Source organism: Exophiala oligosperma, assembly GCF_000835515.1.
Source record: "Exophiala oligosperma strain CBS 72588 unplaced genomic scaffold supercont1.8, whole genome shotgun sequence".
Classification (NCBI taxonomy): Eukaryota; Fungi; Ascomycota; class Eurotiomycetes; order Chaetothyriales; family Herpotrichiellaceae; genus Exophiala; species Exophiala oligosperma.
In genome coordinates, this window is record NW_015622825.1 from 1,417,370 (window position 1) to 1,436,158 (window position 18,789).

The 18,789-nt window shown below is 50.0% G+C and overlaps 6 protein-coding genes across 6 annotated transcripts; 5 read left to right on the forward strand and 1 right to left on the reverse strand.

The window, feature by feature from the left end:
* Positions 1-699: 699 nt before the first annotated feature.
* Positions 700-1,568, forward strand: PV06_08448 (uncharacterized protein; the record flags this gene model as incomplete). The annotated part of the gene is made up of 3 exons (XM_016409784.1): positions 700-835; positions 903-1,202; positions 1,288-1,568. The coding sequence occupies 3 exons, from the start codon at positions 700-702 to the stop codon at positions 1,566-1,568; spliced, it is 717 nt and encodes a 238-aa protein (XP_016260092.1).
* An 18-nt stretch (positions 1,569-1,586) lies between these two features.
* Positions 1,587-3,452, reverse strand: PV06_08449 (uncharacterized protein). Its single transcript, XM_016409785.1, has one exon. The coding sequence runs from the start codon at positions 3,391-3,393 to the stop codon at positions 2,065-2,067; it is 1,329 nt and encodes a 442-aa protein (XP_016260093.1). The 5' UTR covers positions 3,394-3,452; the 3' UTR covers positions 1,587-2,064.
* A 943-nt stretch (positions 3,453-4,395) lies between these two features.
* On the forward strand, positions 4,396-5,711 carry PV06_08450 (uncharacterized protein). Its single transcript, XM_016409786.1, has one exon. It carries the CDS (start codon positions 4,789-4,791, stop codon positions 5,575-5,577), a length of 789 nt encoding a protein of 262 aa, XP_016260094.1. The 5' UTR covers positions 4,396-4,788; the 3' UTR covers positions 5,578-5,711.
* Positions 5,712-5,913: 202 nt separating this feature from the next.
* PV06_08451 (uncharacterized protein) lies at positions 5,914-10,083 on the forward strand. The gene is made up of 3 exons (XM_016409787.1): positions 5,914-8,381; positions 8,434-8,663; positions 8,745-10,083. The coding sequence occupies exons 1-3, from the start codon at positions 6,185-6,187 to the stop codon at positions 9,534-9,536; spliced, it is 3,219 nt and encodes a 1,072-aa protein (XP_016260095.1). The 5' UTR covers positions 5,914-6,184; the 3' UTR covers positions 9,537-10,083.
* Positions 10,084-10,713: 630 nt separating this feature from the next.
* Positions 10,714-12,477, forward strand: PV06_08452 (uncharacterized protein). The gene has a single exon (XM_016409788.1). It carries the CDS (start codon positions 11,167-11,169, stop codon positions 11,806-11,808), a length of 642 nt encoding a protein of 213 aa, XP_016260096.1. The 5' UTR covers positions 10,714-11,166; the 3' UTR covers positions 11,809-12,477.
* Positions 12,478-16,243: 3,766 nt separating this feature from the next.
* PV06_08453 (uncharacterized protein) lies at positions 16,244-18,171 on the forward strand. Its single transcript, XM_016409789.1, has 4 exons — positions 16,244-16,655; positions 16,721-16,922; positions 17,002-17,549; positions 17,655-18,171. The coding sequence occupies exons 1-4, from the start codon at positions 16,399-16,401 to the stop codon at positions 18,091-18,093; spliced, it is 1,446 nt and encodes a 481-aa protein (XP_016260097.1). The 5' UTR covers positions 16,244-16,398; the 3' UTR covers positions 18,094-18,171.
* Positions 18,172-18,789: the final 618 nt, after the last annotated feature.

Genomic DNA, 18,789 nt, shown 5'->3' on the forward strand with positions numbered 1-18,789 from the left:
TACTCTAGGTAGTCATGGAGAAGGAGTACTCTGACCGCGGAGCGGTGATTACTGAACTACTGGATGCTGGGCAAACAGTAAGTGATACTGTGCTCTGTACGGAGTAGGAACCAGTAAAAAAGAAGGGGATCAGGCAACATGAAGCTTCGCCCATTTAAGTATAGCGAAGTACTTTGCAGAATTCTCATCTGTTCATTGGTTCAGCCGACGAGGCTGTCCTCACAAAGCCTTGTTCACAATAATGTGAGGTTTTCTTGCTCTCACAAAGGACATCGACATTTTACCCCGAATTCATGACAATGTCAATTTTATTCTGTTTCTTTTTTAAAATGGAAGCAGCCTGGTAGATTTGTGTGGGAGGTTTTGATCACAATCTCACCGTGGGTTCTATTTTGTTGACGCGAACTCACTTGCTAGGTACCTAGGTAGGGTTTGCCTCGTACCAATCTTTCCTCCCGTAGTAAAGTTTTCTTTGATGCTTTGAGAATGGTTACTCTTGCTCTGCCTGCTCTGCCTACTTGAGTAGGTTTACAAGCATTTAGTCTTGATCGCCTTTCCTACTTCCGCCCTTCAACTTTTTCCCTCAACAACTTCACTTTGGAATCAGTCTTCTCAGAATCTGTGTCTTTAGCATCACAACTTTCAGAGTCTGTCCCCATATCCAGCACTCGTACAAAAAGACCTTACCTTTTTTTTATCATGATTTATAAACTCGAGAGGTTCGACCGCAGTGAGGTTACCGAACCCATGCTGAAGCAAGCTGCGGTCCTCTTCAATGAACACTACGGAGTCTGGGGGAGCGATCCGACGAAGCTTCAGGCATTGCCCAAACCAGGTGAGCGAACGGGTCACGCTGTGTACTTCGTTGATGCTGATGTGACTGTTACTGACTATGTCGACAGGCAGCAGGGTCAAGATGAGCCCCCAGCGGCTTCGAGCCCAGTGCCTTCCCGACGGCGTCGATTGCCTCTACGTAAAGGCCACGGTCGACGGTGAAGTCGCAGGAAATGTATTCGCCTGTCGCTGGAAGGTACAAGAGAAAGTCGTATGCTGGGTCACTCAGCTCGTTGTGCACACCAAATTTCGAGGACGAAGCCTCGCGGTCAGCCTGGTCAACTTTCTGAGGCAACCTGATGATAATATCTACGGTATCATGAGCTCACACCCTCTTGCATGTCTCGCAGCTGCGAAAGCCTTTAGAAGTAAGTAGTGATGCACACACTCACACGGCTCCTCGGACCTCTTACAACGACACTATAATGTCGATGGTAACTCACTGTCTCTTAGGTGGCATCAATTCGCTCTCCTCCGAATTCATTCGCGACCACGCATCCAATGTCATGAAGCTGTCGCCAGTCGACTACATCCAAACAGCCAGACTTCGGGGCAGTCTGTTCGATGAACGCGACTCCACTGGCGCTGTGTCTTCAGTATTCACCAATTTCTTTGTTGACCATGCAGAACCACTCCGGGCATTGGATTTGGTTCGAAAGAATCTACATTGGCCTCTGGGAGAGCTGCTTGAAGGACACGAGTTTCTCCTCATGATCGAGGCGCGGGCTAGGTAGAGCTGTTTTGGTGGTTATCTCCAGCACGTACTATTGAATACTCTTGAGGCATTAGGTACAACAATAACTGGCTTTTGTAAGATTACCGGAGTTCCTCCACAGGACAGGACAGAACTGGAACAAACAGAATAGATTCATTCCACTCCTCAAAGCTTGACGACGGTGATGATCACCTAGGTACCTTGCAAGGATCCCGTGCATCTCTGGGTTGGTCGCGTCGCGTACTCCGTATTATGCCTAGGTACGGAGCAAGTCATGGATCTTCTGGACTTTGACATCTTAGCAGACAAGCGGATACCAATCGTTGCCAGGGTTCCGCTCACAGACACGCTCATCACTACGTTCTCTGCAATTTTTTTGCTCCGTAGTTTTGTGCTCCGTATAAAGTCAACCATTCCTTGAATGGGCCACCAACGCCTTGCAGCAAACACCAACGTCATCATCATCGTCGTAACATATCATGATCCAACAGTCTCTAGTCTGCACCACCGACCTTCTATACAGTCATGTTGCTAACTCCAAGCTCTCCAGTCATCCACGCCGGCATTTTGGTCAAATCCACGTACTGCCCCCCCAACTGTGCAAGTTGCTCCAAGCCCTTGAAAACATCAGTCCCGTTGAAAACCAAGGTAACATCTGATGTCTCCTGTCCCTGACTGTCCGTGGTGATGGTGGTAGTTGTAGTGGTGTCGGCTTCTACCAAACCCTGGAGCTTGACATGGACGCGATCAAGTGCAGCATGGTGTTTTCCATTCATGGCACCGAATCTCTTTGCCACCATCAAATTCCTGCTCTCATCTTCAGTTCCTTCATCTTCACGAATTGGCGTGTCGAGTATCACCACGTTGGGCGCCCTCTCATCTTCCGCAAATTTGCTGTATGCACCTCCTCCTGAACCGGGTTTGTGATTCCCCTTCAGTTCAGCCAAGGCCCGCAACGAACGAGCGTTGAGCTTCGTGCTTTCCAATGCCCAGCGCTGGTGTGGTCGTGACAATGCCTTGGGTATCGCTTCCAGCACGATCTTCTTCAACGCCGCCATATCCATCTTTGCCATGGCTCTTGCCTTGGAATTCTTGATCCCTTTGCTCTGCGACTTCGAGCCAGTTGCACCGGACAGAGACACGTAAACATAAGGGCAACTGTCCGGAAGCGCGATATACATGACTCGAGCGGTATCGGTGGCATGCTTTGGACGTCGAGGAATACTCGTCCGATGGCCGCCAAAGGTAGAATTGGGGAGGAAGTAGAGGCGTATGATATGCAAGTTGTGTGGTGAAGGGATCTTGTGGAGATGATAATGCGCTTTCACCACGGGCGAGATCTCTTCCTTCAACGTCGAAAGGAACGTCTGCGCCGAGATCTGAGGATATTTCGTTTCCGCGTCGTCGTAGTTGTGTTTCCGCCTTTTACTGGGAGGCTGAGTGTCAGAGTCTTCTGATGAGCTTTCCTCCGCTGCTTCTAGTGGTACTAGGCGTAGAGCCGACCATCTCAGCGCAGTGTCGTTTTGTTCCAAGTATGCAAAGTCAACCATTGCATGTTGGTGTAAGGTGAACCCCCTACGCCAATCGCCGTCGATTACTCGATCGATGACGTTCCTTTTTGAAGCCAGAGATGAATCTTTCTGCAGTTCCTTGTATATCCTGCGTAATTCTGCGACAGTTGCAGCCGGCGCATACAGATAATCCTCCTCGTCGGCCTCGAATAGTCTGCGATTGCTGCAAAGGTATGGCGTAGCCGCCCGGTCTTGATCGAGCCATCTTACCGCGAGATCAAGTAGAGAATCTCGCGATAGTCTGTTGAGGGTAGTCGCGAGAACTGGCGCCATGTTTGAGGTTTGTCGAGACGTTTGTCCATTGCAAGAAGCGAAACAATGACAGCGAAACCCCGGAAGCGGAAATCATAATAAACCATGAGTCATGTGGAAGTCGACCGCATCCGCTAGCGAGTCATATAGCCAAAGTCACGTGCGGCGATATTGCTCAACACGTGATAAGCCGCCATACTATTTGGCATCTACGGTGAGGAACTGTACGAGTATGAGTAGGGTCTGACCAGGCGATCGCCCGAATTCGCTTGCTTATCGGGGGGCTTGCGCAAGCTACAAGTCTGCGGAGAAATGCCTGCATTTGCTTTGGCAGGAGAATCGACGTCGATTTGTGATCAAGGAGTGGGCCGATTACAAGTATACGCTGTGGGCTTTGGAACGAGTACAAGACAGGAGTTAGAGACCTTCCTACTCCGTACAGCAGAGGCTCTAAGAGGAGCAGCACATTGGTCGAGATTAGGATGAAGGTCTATGCTCGGAGCCGGTGATGAGCGCTGATGGGCACTCGCCACCGCACATTGGAGCACGGGTCGATTCTGGGCATTGGTAGGGGCGTTCATCCGAGGTCCCTAGGATTCAAGTGCCGTAAAACATGAGTGTCATCGATGTTCGTCTGGTCGAATCGGTAAGCAAGACTAATTCGCTGCTTTCATTCAAATTTGGTGACGCACAAACCTCCGTCAGCCGCAGCTTGTCGCACAACAAGCAACTCACTCACGAAGAAGCCATGGAGAAGTAATTTTGTATCTCGATAAACAGGAGCTTCACTGAATCCTCCTCAATCACACAACAGAGAATTGTAGAAGGAATAGGCGTAGGGCAGCGAGAAATCAGCCAGCTAGTCGAGTCCTTTCAAAGAAAAGGTTCGCGAAGTTTGCGGGTACAAATATCCGGATTGGGACGGGCGTGCAGAGAATTTCGTACTGTTCGGAATAACATTTGTCCCTCGTACAAAACACCCACTCTACTCAACCCACCATTCCGCCTGGCATCCCACCCTCTGTCCCTGTCGAAACTGCGCCTTTTCTCTAATCAAGAACTTCCGGCGGGGCTGTCGCACACCCGGCTCATTCACGCTCTCGCCTTTCAGACACCTTTTTCACCCTTCTCATCCCTACTCCTTACACTACCCGCCATACTATCGACCTTCACCTCCAAGTGATTTGGGTATCGAGATACGTTCTCTTGCTCAATCCCGAGGCCTACGCCGGCGCTGGTGAGCGTAACCAGATCACCAGGGCGAGGAACGGCCTACGACCTGATTTGTCATACGTGACTCTTTGTCCTTCGACCTTTCACACCTCAATACCACCCATCGCAGCACGCTGAAATACCCTGGGACGACGATAGAGAAAGAGTTGGAGGTGGAAAAGTGCACGATTGCGGGTTAGGACAATGTCGAGTTATCGTGGCCGCACAGGGCCAAATTTCTCCGAGTATCTCAACAACTTGAATACTCTGGCACCCTTCGACCAAGAGCATTTCTCGCCCGAAGAATTCGACTTGAATCAGGATTTGGCCATGTTCACAAACACTGACTTCACCCATTTCGACATCCCTCCGCTTCCTGAAGACGGCTCTTTCAATTTCGACATGACCGAGACCAAGAACAACAACGGACCTGTAAAATACGAAGATCTGTTGTCTGGGTCCGACACCGGTCACAACTACGCACCTCCTCAGATTGAAACATCAGCTCCCGAGTCATCGAATTTTTATACCACCTACAATACCCCAATCCAACCTGCCCCCGCCCAAGGTTTTGGTGCTGTCGATAGTCGTGGATCTCCAAGTAATGGGTCGCCAATAGCAAGTCAAGTTCCTCGTAAGAAGGAGTCGACTGACCTCAGCGCCATAACATCGGAGGAGAAGTCTCGCATAGCCGCCGAGGAAGACAAGAGGCGGAGAAACACTGCTGCGAGTGCTCGATTCCGCATCAAGAAGAAGCAACGAGAACAAGCTTTGGAGAAGACAGTCAAGGAAGTGCAGGACAAGAATACCCAACTGGAGGTGAAATTGCGCCAGATGGAAGTGGAGAACAAGTGGCTGAGAGATTTGATCATGGAAAAGAACGGTCTTCAGTCGAAGGAGGAGATGGCGGCCGCATACCAGCAGTATCGAAAAGACAGCGAAGAAAGAGATGTGAAAGAGAGTGAGCACACTACTGGAGTCGGCACCCAATGAATATCACCCAAATGAAAAGTAAAATTGATGTTTCTTTGAGGATGTATTCAGTAATGATGTTGGCTCTTTATATATACACATAGTGATACCAGATACACCAGACCAACAATGACATTTTTGTCTGCTATACAATACCTTCTTCTCATGATTTCCATCGTGTCTAGTGAATAGACCTGCTTGGTGATAACCCGTAGCCCTTGCAAAACGACATTGAAGCTGTGATAGCGATTATTGGTAGAAATGGCAGGGTTGGATTATTAGTAATGAGGAGCAGCTTGTAGCGGATGCATCAAAGCACCACCGCGGTTGCCTCATCCACGCGTTGCAACTTCGACTGTGCATTACTTGCCCGCACACAATCACCTTTGCCCGCAGTATCGCATTCTAATCTCCAGCCTTTTCCTTTCATTGTCGTTGCTCATCGTCTCTTGTTCAACGCAATCCATCAACACAAGCGAATCACCCTTTGCAACCTTTTCTGCTGCATCTGCGCCATCGTCCTAACCGTATCGATTAAGCCTTACAGCCATCGATCCCCGCCGCCCATTGGCACAACTTCCGCGTCTTCCATCGCTCGTTGAGCGCTTTCCTCCAACGACTCGCAGCCATGTCGGTCTCAGTCGGTGAGCTTGACGCCACCGTCAAGGCTTTCCAAGAGGGCAAGGGTGACGTACAGAAGCAAGCCCAACAAAAGCTGAACGAGTTCAAATCCAACCCCGATGCCTGGTTGATGGTGGACAAGATCCTTCAAGAGTCTTCGTACATGCCGACTAAATACCTTGGTCTGCAGGTCTTGGATGATGTTGTCAACACGCGATGGAAGGTTTTGCCTCGAGACCAGTGCCTCGGGATTCGAAATTTCGTGGTCAACCAGATCCTGCAGGCTTCAGAAACTGAAGAATCCCTCAAGGCCAACAAACTCTTCCTCAACAAGCTTGATTTGACTCTGGTCACTATTCTCAAACAAGAATGGCCACATCACTGGCCGACGTTCATCAATGAAATCATTTCCGCCTGCCACAGTGGCTTGTCGGTTTGCGAAAACAACATGACCATTCTGCGACTCCTTTCTGAGGAGGTCTTTGATTTCTCCCAAGACCAAATGACCTCTACCAAGGCTAAGAATCTCAAGACTAGCATGTGTTCAGAGTTTTCATCCATCTTCCAGCTGTGTAATGAAGTTCTCACGACAGCCAACTCGATCACGCTGGTCAAGGCCACGTTGGAGACTCTGCTACGTTTCTTGAATTGGATTCCCTTGGGCTTCATTTTCGAGACAAAGCTCATCGATACTCTGGTCACCCGATTCCTGGAAGTGGATCAATTTCGCAACATTACTCTCAAATGTCTGACCGAAATCGGCGGTCTACAGCTCGGCCAGCAGTATGAGTATGACGACAAGCTCATCCAGATGTTCACCGAGACTTTGACTGTAGTTTCCAAGACCATTTCTCTCGATACTGATTTCCGTGAAGCATACGCAAAAGCAAAAGCCTCCGAACAAGAATACATTCTCAACCTGGCCATCTTCCTATGCAATTACTTCTCGGCTCATCTCCAGACCATCGAACGCCTGCCGAATCCCGATTATCTCCTGACGGGTCATTTCTATTTGATCAAAATCAGTCTGATCGACGACCGAGAGATTTTCAAGATCTGCCTGGAATACTGGAACAAATTAGTCCAGGAATTGTATGAAGAGATGCAGCAACTGCCTATAACTGAGCTTAATCCTCTCGTGAATATGGGCGTAACTGGTCTGGCCAACGGCGGTGCACCTCATCCCAGCACACTCGCAAACTACCCCTTGCGGAAACACAAGTATGGGCAGGTCTTGACGAGCTTGAGACAAGTGATGGTGGAGAAAATGGTCCGACCTGAAGAAGTCCTCATTGTAGAAAATGACGAGGGAGAGATAGTGCGCGAGTTCGTCAAGGAGAGTGACACCATTCAACTCTACAAAACAACCCGAGAATGCCTGGTGTACTTGACGCATCTGGACGTTGTGGACACGGAAAACATCATGTCCGAGAAACTTGCCCGGCAAGTAGACGGCTCCGAATGGTCTTGGAACAACTGCAACACACTATGTTGGGCCATCGGCTCAATATCTGGCGCCATGAACGAAGAGACCGAGAAGCGCTTCTTGGTCACCGTGATTAAGGATCTGCTTGGTCTTACGGAGATGAAGCGTGGCAAAGACAACAAGGCGGTCGTGGCCAGTAATATCATGTACATTGTCGGCCAGTATCCTCGTTTCCTGAAGGCGCACTGGAAATTTCTCAAGACCGTCGTTAACAAGCTGTTTGAGTTCATGCATGAAACTCACGAGGGTGTCCAGGACATGGCTTGCGATACTTTCATCAAAATTGCCAACAAATGCAAACGACATTTTGTGGCGCTGCAACCTGGCGAGACAGAACCGTTCATCGACGAGATTGTGCGGAACATGCAAAAGATCACCTGTGATCTCACCCCTCAACAAATCCACACATTCTACGAGGCATGTGGTTACATGATATCGGCACAAGGCCAGAAGAGTGTTCAGGATCGATTGATCGACAATCTAATGGCATTACCGAATCAGGCCTGGGACAACATCATTGCTCAAGCGAATCGCGATTCATCCATCTTGCAAGATGCCGAAACGATCAAGGTGATTGGCAACATTATGAAGACTAACGTGGCAGCGTGCTCATCAATAGGAACTTATTTCTACTCGCAAATTGGTCGCATTTACCACGACATGCTCAACATGTACCGGGCATCGAGCTCATTGATTTCAGACGCCGTCGCTTCTGGTGGTAAGTTCAAGTAGTCTAACTAAGAGATCTGCTCAATACTAACACAATACAGGCAACGTGGCGACCAAGACTCCCAAAGTCCGCGGCTTGCGTACTATCAAAAAAGAGATTCTGAAGCTCGTCGACATCTACGTGCAAAAGGCCGATGACCTCCAGATGGTCAATGACACTATGGTTCCGCCTCTCCTTGATGCCATTCTGCTCGACTACCAGCGCAATGTCCCGGACGCTCGAGACGCTGAAGTGCTCAGTGTTACTACTACCATCGTCCATAAGCTACATGTACGTTGGACCCCGCGAAGATCTCGGCATCTGGTCAGAGATGTACTTGTTGGAGTTTTGACTTGTACTAACGTGCTACAGAATCTAATGGAAGACAAGATTTCTCCCATCATGGATGCCATCTTTGAATGTACGCTAGAGATGATCAACAAAGACTTCCACGAGTATCCCGAGTTCCGAGTCGAATTCTTCAAGCTTTTGCAAGCTATCAACTTGTTCTGCTTCCCGGCACTGCTCAAACTCGACGGCCGTCAATTCAAGCTGATCATCGACTCCTGCATGTGGGCCAGCAAACACGACAACCGAGAGGTCGAGAACACAGGCCTGTCGATGTGTCTCGAGCTGATCAACAACATGGCCGAGACCGATGCACAAACGTCGGGTGTCTTTTTCTCACAGTTCTACATTTCTATCCTACAAGACGTGTTCTATGTTCTCACCGACTCGGATCACAAAGCCGGTTTCAAGTCACAGTGCATGCTGTTGGCGCGTATGTTTCAGCTGGTTGAAGCCAACAAGATTTCACAACCACTGTACCAAAATGGCCAAGCAGCACCCGGCACATCCAACAAGCAGTTTGTCACCGAATTCACCGCCAATCTACTTCAAAATGCCTTTCCCAACCTGCAAGACGTGCAAATCCAGCATTTCGTCACTGGACTGTTCACCCTTAATGAGGATGCCAACAAGTTCAAGACACACATGCGTGACTTTTTAATCTCACTCAAGGAGTTTGCCGGCGACAATGCCGAGTTGTATGCGGAAGAACGTGAACAGGAGAAGAAGGATCTCGCCTCGGCTGAACGTGAGCGAGCCATGAAGGTCGGCGGTCTTATCAAGCCCTCGGACCTCGATCAGGACGACGAGCTCTGACTAGAAGAAGAACTCCGGACGGAGTTTGCGGTGCGTGCCGCCGAGGACAGCCAGCCCGCCGGGCCTTCGGTTGAACACTACGCTATGGAGAGTGCGACTGAAGAAGACTACGAAAGTGGATGGGTGTTCTACAAGTGCTGATGCCACCCCGTGACCGGTTGGCAGGGCCGCGACATGAGGCGGCGACGACGACGGGACGCACTTGATACATGTTCGAGATTTTCCTTGCGCGATATTGAGATACCAAAAAGCATGGCCTTTTGGCAGGATACCTTTTAGATCGTCACTCGACAGGCTCGGATTGGGCACTTATTCTTGCATGCCTGCAACGAGCTGAGGTCAAGGAATGCTGACATGACTGTTCAGCTCGGTTCGATGCATGACGCATTCTGGCGAGATGTCGACTGGTAGAACTCTAGATGCGATCAATGCATGATGCAGACCTGGAGGATATGACCCAGCTCTCTGTTATGTGCATCACCCGATATTGGGAATACAGCTCCGTAGAGGTAGTAACTACATGATAAGATGAGATTTAACAGTCAAAGCATTCTTGAAGCATTTTCATTTTTGTCCACATTGACCTGCTTCCAGGCTAGCATCGGCCCTCATTGTATCACCCTGGCGTCCATGTGTACAAGGAGAGACGCAGCTGAGAAGGGTTCAGTGACGCGAGGATGGTGGTGAGAAGATAGGCGAACGGGCGGTAAGCTCCAATGAACGGGCCTCGATCCGCGCCGCCCATGATGCATGATGCATGAAGCCAGATGAGGTGACACTGTGTCTCGTAAGCCTTGTCTTGAGGGTGTGTAGAGGCGCAGCGGCAGGGTGTAGGAGAAGGAGGCGAGCAAAGGATTGTACTGTGATGCGGAAGGGTACGGGGGCCAGAGGGATTATTTGCGTGGTCTGACGGTTGTCATGCCCATAATGAAGACGACCCGAGTGCCTATTCCGTCCTCCGTCTGGCGCCCGGAGATGATCTTCTTTCAGATACCCTGCATGCCTATTGTACCGCATAATTTAGGGACCTACGGGTGGTTCGGCTGTGGGCTTGGGGTGCCCTGACCGACCATTCTGGAACTTGCGAGGTGGTTCGGCGGTTGAGCCGGTGAGCAGACTCACCCCAAGGCAGATGAAGATGGATCACTTGATTGGTCTTCTGTATCTTTCCGAGTCACACAATGGTGCTCGCATGCTGTACAGAGGTCGTCTGGTGGAAGGGGGAGTACTTGCCTTACCTCTCTCTCCCTTGGGCCTGTGAGGCTATTCCGACTCGTATCGCCAGGCGATCACGGGTGCTTGCGCCTAATTGGGGTAGTACGCGGGGCGCCATGACCATCTGACAAACTGCATGCATCATCTGCAATTCAACGACCTTTTTCTTGTGTTTGCCCTCCTCCATCCTCCCGTATATTGAGCCATTTCAAGCCGGGCTCCCATTCTCTGTGTCGTGATTGCGATTAGAGTACACTACACAACATTCATCAGCAGCACCCCTCGTCGATTCTCACGAAGCTCGCATCAAAGGTCGAAGTCAAAACAACCCATCAATTCCCTCACAATACACTACCCACCAGCCATTCTCTCTCCTCTTCGATTGCTTCAAGAGAAGTCCAAGGCAAGGAACTGCATGACTACATTTACAAGCCGCCCACATCATCCTTTCACAATGTCTAATCGCAACAATTCACCACGACCCGCAAACACCAGCGGCCCCTCCCTGACAAGACGAACAGCCGTGGTTCCGGGCACGGCCGCCGCAACACGTCGCGCAAACGCGGGCAGTTCCACTCAGACCATCACCCCTTCGGACAGTACATCGTCGAGATCCGTTTCCCCAGATCCGCTGGTGCTGAGATTGCGAGGGGCTCACGACGCGGGCGCCAGACCTCGGCCGAGGAGAAGAATCACCTGGGCCGAAGACGTCGTGGACAACGAGGGACTCGGACGCAAGAGCAGCAAGGTGTGCTGTATATATCATCGACCGCGGGAGTTTGGCGAGAGTTCGAGCGAGGACGACAGCAGCAGCGACAGTGATAGCTCGCGCGGCGGCGGTAGTGATAGCGACGACGACGGAGGTGCGAGGATGAGCGGGAACAGACGTGGACGGAAACACGAAAAGGGTCATGGACACAAACATGGCGACGGTGGCGACGACTGTGGTGACCATGGACAGGGACACGGCAAGGCTAAAGACAAGAGAAGACCGAGTCCCAATGCCTACGAAAAGATGCCCAAGTATCATCCCAAAGATCAAGTGTTGAAGATATAGAAGGCCCCCAAAATGTGCTATTAACGAATGGGAAGAGGTCATGGGTTGAATTCAAACTTCATAAACGGAGGCTGCGTACAAACGCCAAATTTCTGGGACCACAGCACACACACATGTCATGAAGGATGTGCCCGAGACTGGTGATTGTATAGGTTGATCAAGAGGCACTGGGATGGAGGACTTTTTCATTGGATTAAGGGGCTGTTTACGATTGATGATGATAATAATGAGCAGGTTGGATTTCTTTTATTATGTGTGTCATGCTGGGAGGCCCCCTTGCAGCAAAGCAGGTCATGATCAGCTTGTATACGAGCAGTGGTGTTTAGCAGGATATCAATTTGATTGGATTTGTGAAGGCTTCTCCCTGTCACGCTCTCTTTGGATGGCACGACTGTGTTCGCCTTTTTCCATCTTCTCCCTATACTCATACAATTACCTTTCTACCCAACGATCGTCATCGAGGATGTCAGGTTGGCACGCTACGTTGAACGAGACACGCAATCGTCCTCGTCCTCGTCCTCGTTTTCGTCCTCATGAACACACATCCTTGATGCGCGCGCCGCAGTAACTTGTACGGAAGCGGAGAAACGAGGTGCCACTGAATCCTTACTTACCTACCTAGGTACGTACCATAATGGAAGTCATTTATGTTGACTGTTCATTCATTCATTCTTTCTTTCTTTCTTTCTGCCCTTCCTGGGCTCGCCAGCTTATAGTCCTCGATAATGCGTCGTTCAACAAGATCTGTCCTGTTGCTCCTCGTACAACGAGAGGATCTTGATCAAGACTTTCACTGACCTTACTCTGTATCTGCCCCTGCTCATGCTTGATGCAGGAGGAGGGGGGAAACCACTTCGACAGTAACCGGAGGTGGTCATCTAAAGGCCACGCAGTGCGTTCTTTTGTGTCTAGGAGACGCGAATGCTTCTCCTTTTCTTTTTGGGAAAGACGCGCAATCAGAAATGCACACCAGTATACACACACCCTGCTGCTGACTGGCGATATTGCAAGGTACGAGTAGACAGGCCATTCTCGCCCGGGCGAACTTACACTTCCAACTACATGCCGTTGTGATGTGCAACAACAACCCGCAGATTTGACAGACAAGACGGACAGTCTCCGGGGCCAATTTGTTAGTCGTACTCCTACGAGTACCGAGGCACCTCGTCCCTGATGTGCCCCCTCGTCATCCATCAGCTTGGGACTGATGAGAGTGACGAAAGGCGAGAAACCGACGAAAGGCGAGAAACCCAAGAGACAAGACGGACCATGTAAGCTTTTTACCCCGTACAGTTGCATGGAGACGACACGACAAAGAAGGGTCGTTGATCCTGGAAACGAAGATCTTCTTCCAATTGGAAAGGGCAATACTCCGTGACGGGGGCGAGCGATGATAAGGACTCGCTCAACCCATATTCTTGTCGATCACAAAGCCATGTCTCTGCGTACTGTACAGTACAAAATACTCGCAAAAGGAAAATCCCACTTGGCCTGAAGAAGAATATGGGTGGGTGTACTGAAACGGTCCAAAAAAAAACTAGAGAATCCTTCTTGTCGATGCATGGACAAGCATGGTTAGAGCGTACTCATCCGTACACGAACGGCAAAGGTTGTCTCTCTTCACGCGAGAAGGGTCTAGCAAAGCCCTGGAGGAGTCACGAGTACGACTACGAGTACTCCGTACATACAAATGTTACCCACGCCGTCGGGAGGACCCAGACGGGATCGACCCTTGCTTAGCTACCGATGGACCTGGAGCGAAATGGAAAGGAATGGCCATGATGACAGGGACATGGTAGCGAAAAGCGGGCTGGCGCGTCAAATGAGCCTTGCTCGCTCCACGAGAAATAACAACGACAAATCGATAGATCGAGGGGAGGGGCTGATGATGATTTTGCTCTCTTCAGGCATTACTACTCATTCCTACGGAGTATCTCAATTCTCCATTATTTCATGCACGAGTCCAGAATTGTGCTCGTTTGACCATTTTTGGACATTCGACCGACCGGAATTTCCATAGCAGCTGAGGGACGCTTCGAACATTTGCCTCCATGGTCGATCATCAGCCTCAAACCTCTATCCAGACGGTTCGTTCGAAAATGCAAAACCTCTCTCCACGGATGCACTTCCGTCGTCGACACTGTCATCATCATCGGCCCATCAAGAGGGAAACATGTCTCGTCTCAAGACCTTAGCTGATCATTCACGAGGCGCTTTCAGTCTGCACATTACGAGCGTTCCGAGAGACAATTATACCTCGGTTCAAATCCCCTGTACTATGTTACCCGGTCTGTAGAAAGGGATTACGACTGATGAACCAGGGTAGAGAGACTACTCGTCCTCAGGTCAATTCGCTAAAGGTGCGTCAGGACTCAACTTTCGCCATGCCTGCTACACCTTCTTCTCGTTAAGGCACTGGGTTTATCCTTCATCGCGCTTTTGAAGCGCAGATCTTTGGTAACCTCTCAGCACTTGTGATACCGAGTACTTTGCGTGCCCTCTCAATACTCAGTGGGCATGCTTTGGCCTTCCAAGCGATAGAACAATGTTTCCTTGCGAAGAAAGAGTCGCCAGATTACCGGCTCGTCCAATCTGCGTTGCTCCCTCTGTCGGTGTCGGAGATCTGGAAAACTAAATTCTCGGAGCATCACCTTCGGTCTCTTCATTCCCAAGTCAAGGGTCCCAGGCATGACAGCAGTCTCATCTTTATGAACAATCAACTATGTGAGGAAACATCCTACTTTTTCTGTCTGAGGAAGGCTTCGAAAGTGAACGCTTCCACCTGCGTGTTTGACACAATGTCTGTCAGTCCAAAGGCTAGTCTCGAACTTTGACTGAAGTTGGAAGGCTTCAGGGAAGTACTCGTACACATGTTTCGGTATCCGACAAACTGACATCGCAGATCAACATCCGTTAAAGGTTTGGGGGTACGGGTCACGCAGCCAACCTCTCGATGGCGGCCAACGAATATTGGTCTATTAGAGTCTTCATGCTTCTACTTCGGCTCAAGTCGACCTTTGAAAGAATTCTTTCGCTTCATGCACGAGAAACAGTAAGCCCGCTCGAGAGGCACAGAATCGTGGCCAAATGTGCTTCGGTTACGAGTACTCTTACCAGGGCCTCTCTTCGTCAATTCATTGAACATCGCGTGGTCCCCAAACTACAGTAGGAACACAGCATGTCGTTTAGCATGGTGCTCTGCACATGCTTCTGTTTGGTTACCCTCAATCAACGTCCCTGCAGTAGCTTTGAGAACCGATGATCTTCTTCCCTTCTGTCTCGGGGGATTGAGTTCTAGCCAGGCACCAAAAACCCATGCATCTTTCCTTTTAGGCTGCATTCATAGCCTCAGGAACGGTTCCTTATAAGCGCACTTTTTCATGCGGCGGTCGCTACTTAGCGGCCGTTCCGATTTGCCGCAAGGGGGAAAATCTCGAAATCCTTTTGTGCCCTACGGAGTACTCCCAGACTTGAGGATTTTCCTAGACAATAAACAATTCTAGACACCCAAGACGGGAGCAATGGAAAGATTCGCCCCCAGACGGGTCGTTCGCTTGGCAGTTTCTCGGTGTATCCCAACGTCAGAAGGTTCCATTGTTCACAGGCACGCGACAGAGCATCTTCCTACGAGTACAACTTGTGCGCATAGAAGTCGCTCAGTGTATCGCGGGCACTCCGTGCGGACGAAATCACCTCGCCAGCCGTAATTCCCGTTACGTGGCTACACGCTAAATTGAGATGTGTGCACAAGCATGCTGACACTCACTTTCGGATGGGCGATTCAAAGAGGCCAGAGATCGACGCCGGGCATCTTGCGAGCACTACTCGCCTCCCACACTTCAATTTGCGGGCTCAACTACGGATAACGAAAGACTTGATCAGAGGAATCGCTCAACAGCTAGACCGAGTACGGATATCATTTTCTACCTTTTCACTGACACACGTACTCCACGTTCTTTTAGTGCTGGCCTGCTTGATCAAATCAACATCAACGGTCCTCCAAGAAGGATTCCGAATGCCCTTGGGACGCGTTCCGCCTTTTTTGCCAGTTGCATACTGTAAACAACAAGGACGCCCCTGTGGACAAGGTTCCACTTCTGCAACCATAGTCTCGGATGGCGCTCCCCGTTCTCCTTCTAGTCAGTTTCAATGTCGTCCTCTCCCCCATGTTTCCACTTGCCCGTCAACTCTCTTTCTCTGTGCTCCGGAGTACCTCGCAGCCTACTCCAGCCCGAGAGTACTTGGGAGGGAAGGTTTTCTAAACATCCCCGCCAGTCCGATGCACTAGCAACAATCAATTGTCCAGGGTGCTTGACTGGGATGTTCTAGAGATTATTGTAACCTCCCCCCTGTCCATGGTAATAAACCACTCCCAACCCCAAGGTGGGTCATCACCAATGGTGGACCGGTGGGCTTTGCAGCATATGAAGACGGTCGGAATATGAAGAACATCATCCTCGCCCCCGCGCAAAAGCCCTGTCTAATACAACACTTTCCCCGTGGTTCATATCAGTTTGAACTCAATCGTTTTTGGTCCTTCTCGTGCCGTGCCGTGGTTGTGTTACGTGCCTTTGGGGCCAGGTATTCATCATGGCATTCTCAAACTCAGAGATGAGGGCATTTGACACGGCCGAGAAGGTGGCCTCGGTCTTTTCTGTCCTCGGCGCCATCTTCATCATTTTTACGTTTTTGTTGGACGATCGATTTCGAAAAGCCATCAACAGAATGGTCTTCTTCGCCTGTTGGGGCAATCTGTTTTCCAACGTTGCGACGCTGATATCGAGGTCGGGGATCAATTTGGGGGTTGATACCGCTCTATGCCAGTTTCAAGGGTTTCTGATCCAATGGTGAGTAGTCTCATTGCGACCAGGGAGGACGTCGCTGATCTAACATGTGTGTGTGTCCGGGACAGGTTTATGCCGGCGGATGCTTTATGGACCTTTGCGATGGCTTGCAATGTCTATCTATCCTTTTTCCACCGCTATGATGCGACCAAGTTAAGGGCATTGGAGTGGAGATACCTGGTGGCTTGTTATGGGATTCCATTTGTTCCGGCATTGGTATTCTTGTTCATCGAAACCGAGAAAAAGGGCAAACTCTATGGTGATGCAGTGGTGAGTTTTCTTTCTTTCTTTCCAGGCCTCAACATTCCCACCAAAACTTCGCTAAGCTGACTTTGAGAACACTATCCAGCTGTGGTGTTGGGTATCGGAGAGTTGGAATGCCCTTCGCATCGCGACCTTTTACGGTCCCGTGTGGCTCGTAATCCTGGTCACCGTCTTCATCTACATCAAAGTCGGCATGGTTGTCTTTCGGTGGAGGAAGAAGTTGATGTCCATGGACCAAAGCAACAGTCGGGGCGCCATGGGCGGAGTGGCCGCTAGAAAAGACGTCTCCCTGCAACGAGAATACTCCATGAATGACATGCCCCAACAACAACAACAGAGATATGAAGTCAGGACTCACAGTCAAGCCCCAGACTTTCCGGAGCACAAGCACCAGCAAGTCCTAAATTCGCCTCAAAACACCACATCCTTCATGGAGGATTCCCTCAGGAGTCCAAATTCACTCAAAAGTCCGACCCATGCGAGATACCCTTCGGTGGACGAGAGTTACCCGGAGGAAAGGAGAACCACTGTGGTCGCGGACCAACCGAGTGTTAAAGTTGTGGATGCCAACAAAGCCGCCTTGAGTTACTGCAAGACGGCCATGTTGTTCTTCATTGCCTTGATCGTTGTATGGTGAGCTTTTCCCCTTACTTTGCACCTTTTCAAGAGGCAAACCATATGGTTTCCCTTGGTGGTTTCAAGTCTAGCCAGAACTGACTTTTTGTGCGTCACCATCAGGGTCCCTTCGACAATCAATCGAGTCTACACCCTGGCCAAACCAACCGACCCCCAATTCGGACTCGAGTTCGCCTCGGGCCTTGTACTTCCGTTGCAAGGATTCTGGAACACCATCATCTACATCATGACCAGTCTACCGGCATGTCAGGCACTATTGGCTGACATTGTGGGTGCACACAGAAGAGGAGGAGGAAGAGGCGGGTACTCAGGTGATTCACAGATGCGTTCTGGGTCACTCGGGGGGTCGAGCAGGAATGCCGCCTACCTCCACCACCACACCCTACCTTCGACCGACAACGACAACGAGAACCGAGCCGACATCATGGTGAGTTATGATGGAAAGAATCGAATCGTGAGACACCACTCCAGAATTGTCTCCGGAGATGCCAACAGTGCAAGTGGTATCATCAGTCATGACTATATGCCCCACGCCCGATGAGACAGACACCAGAGTATGAAATGAGGACGGGGATAAGGGTCTCCAACGTTTTTTTTTTTGGATCATGTCTATGTCTTTGTACCATATAATGTGTATATTTAGTTTCTACTCTGTGAAAAGCGGAAAGAAAAGCAATGGAAATGAATAGTATTTCTCCGAGCGTATTTTGCAAACCATCTACTCAGTGAGTGTACGGTTTCATCGCTGGGAGGCTTCTGCCTGGTTCACTTGACGAGTACAGAACTGATGTCCCACTGTACAACAATAGCAAAAAATGGACCGTAGGAATACTCCGTACATGGCGAAATCATTTGTTCGGATAATATCCGTGATCCGTCTTTGTTCATCTTCCTGCACCTGTTGGGAATTGTTTTAATTCCTTTCACCCATTCAGTGAACTACTCTTTTTTACGGAGCATAAACTACGGAGCACATAAAAATGCGGAGACTACAGTAATGAGCGGATCTGTGAGCGGAACCTTGGAACGATTGGTGTCTATTGTCCATCAACAAACATCGTGCGAAGTACCGGGTCATATTGCCTGATTCCTTCTCATTTTACTGGTCTGGATCACTTGCCTAGGTATGCAAGGTGATTTTGCACAAAGAACTACTCCCTGTACTGGAACGAGGTTGAAAAAACTCAGCCACTCAGGCATCAATTCCCGTGGTCCGGCACAGCACACAACACAGCCT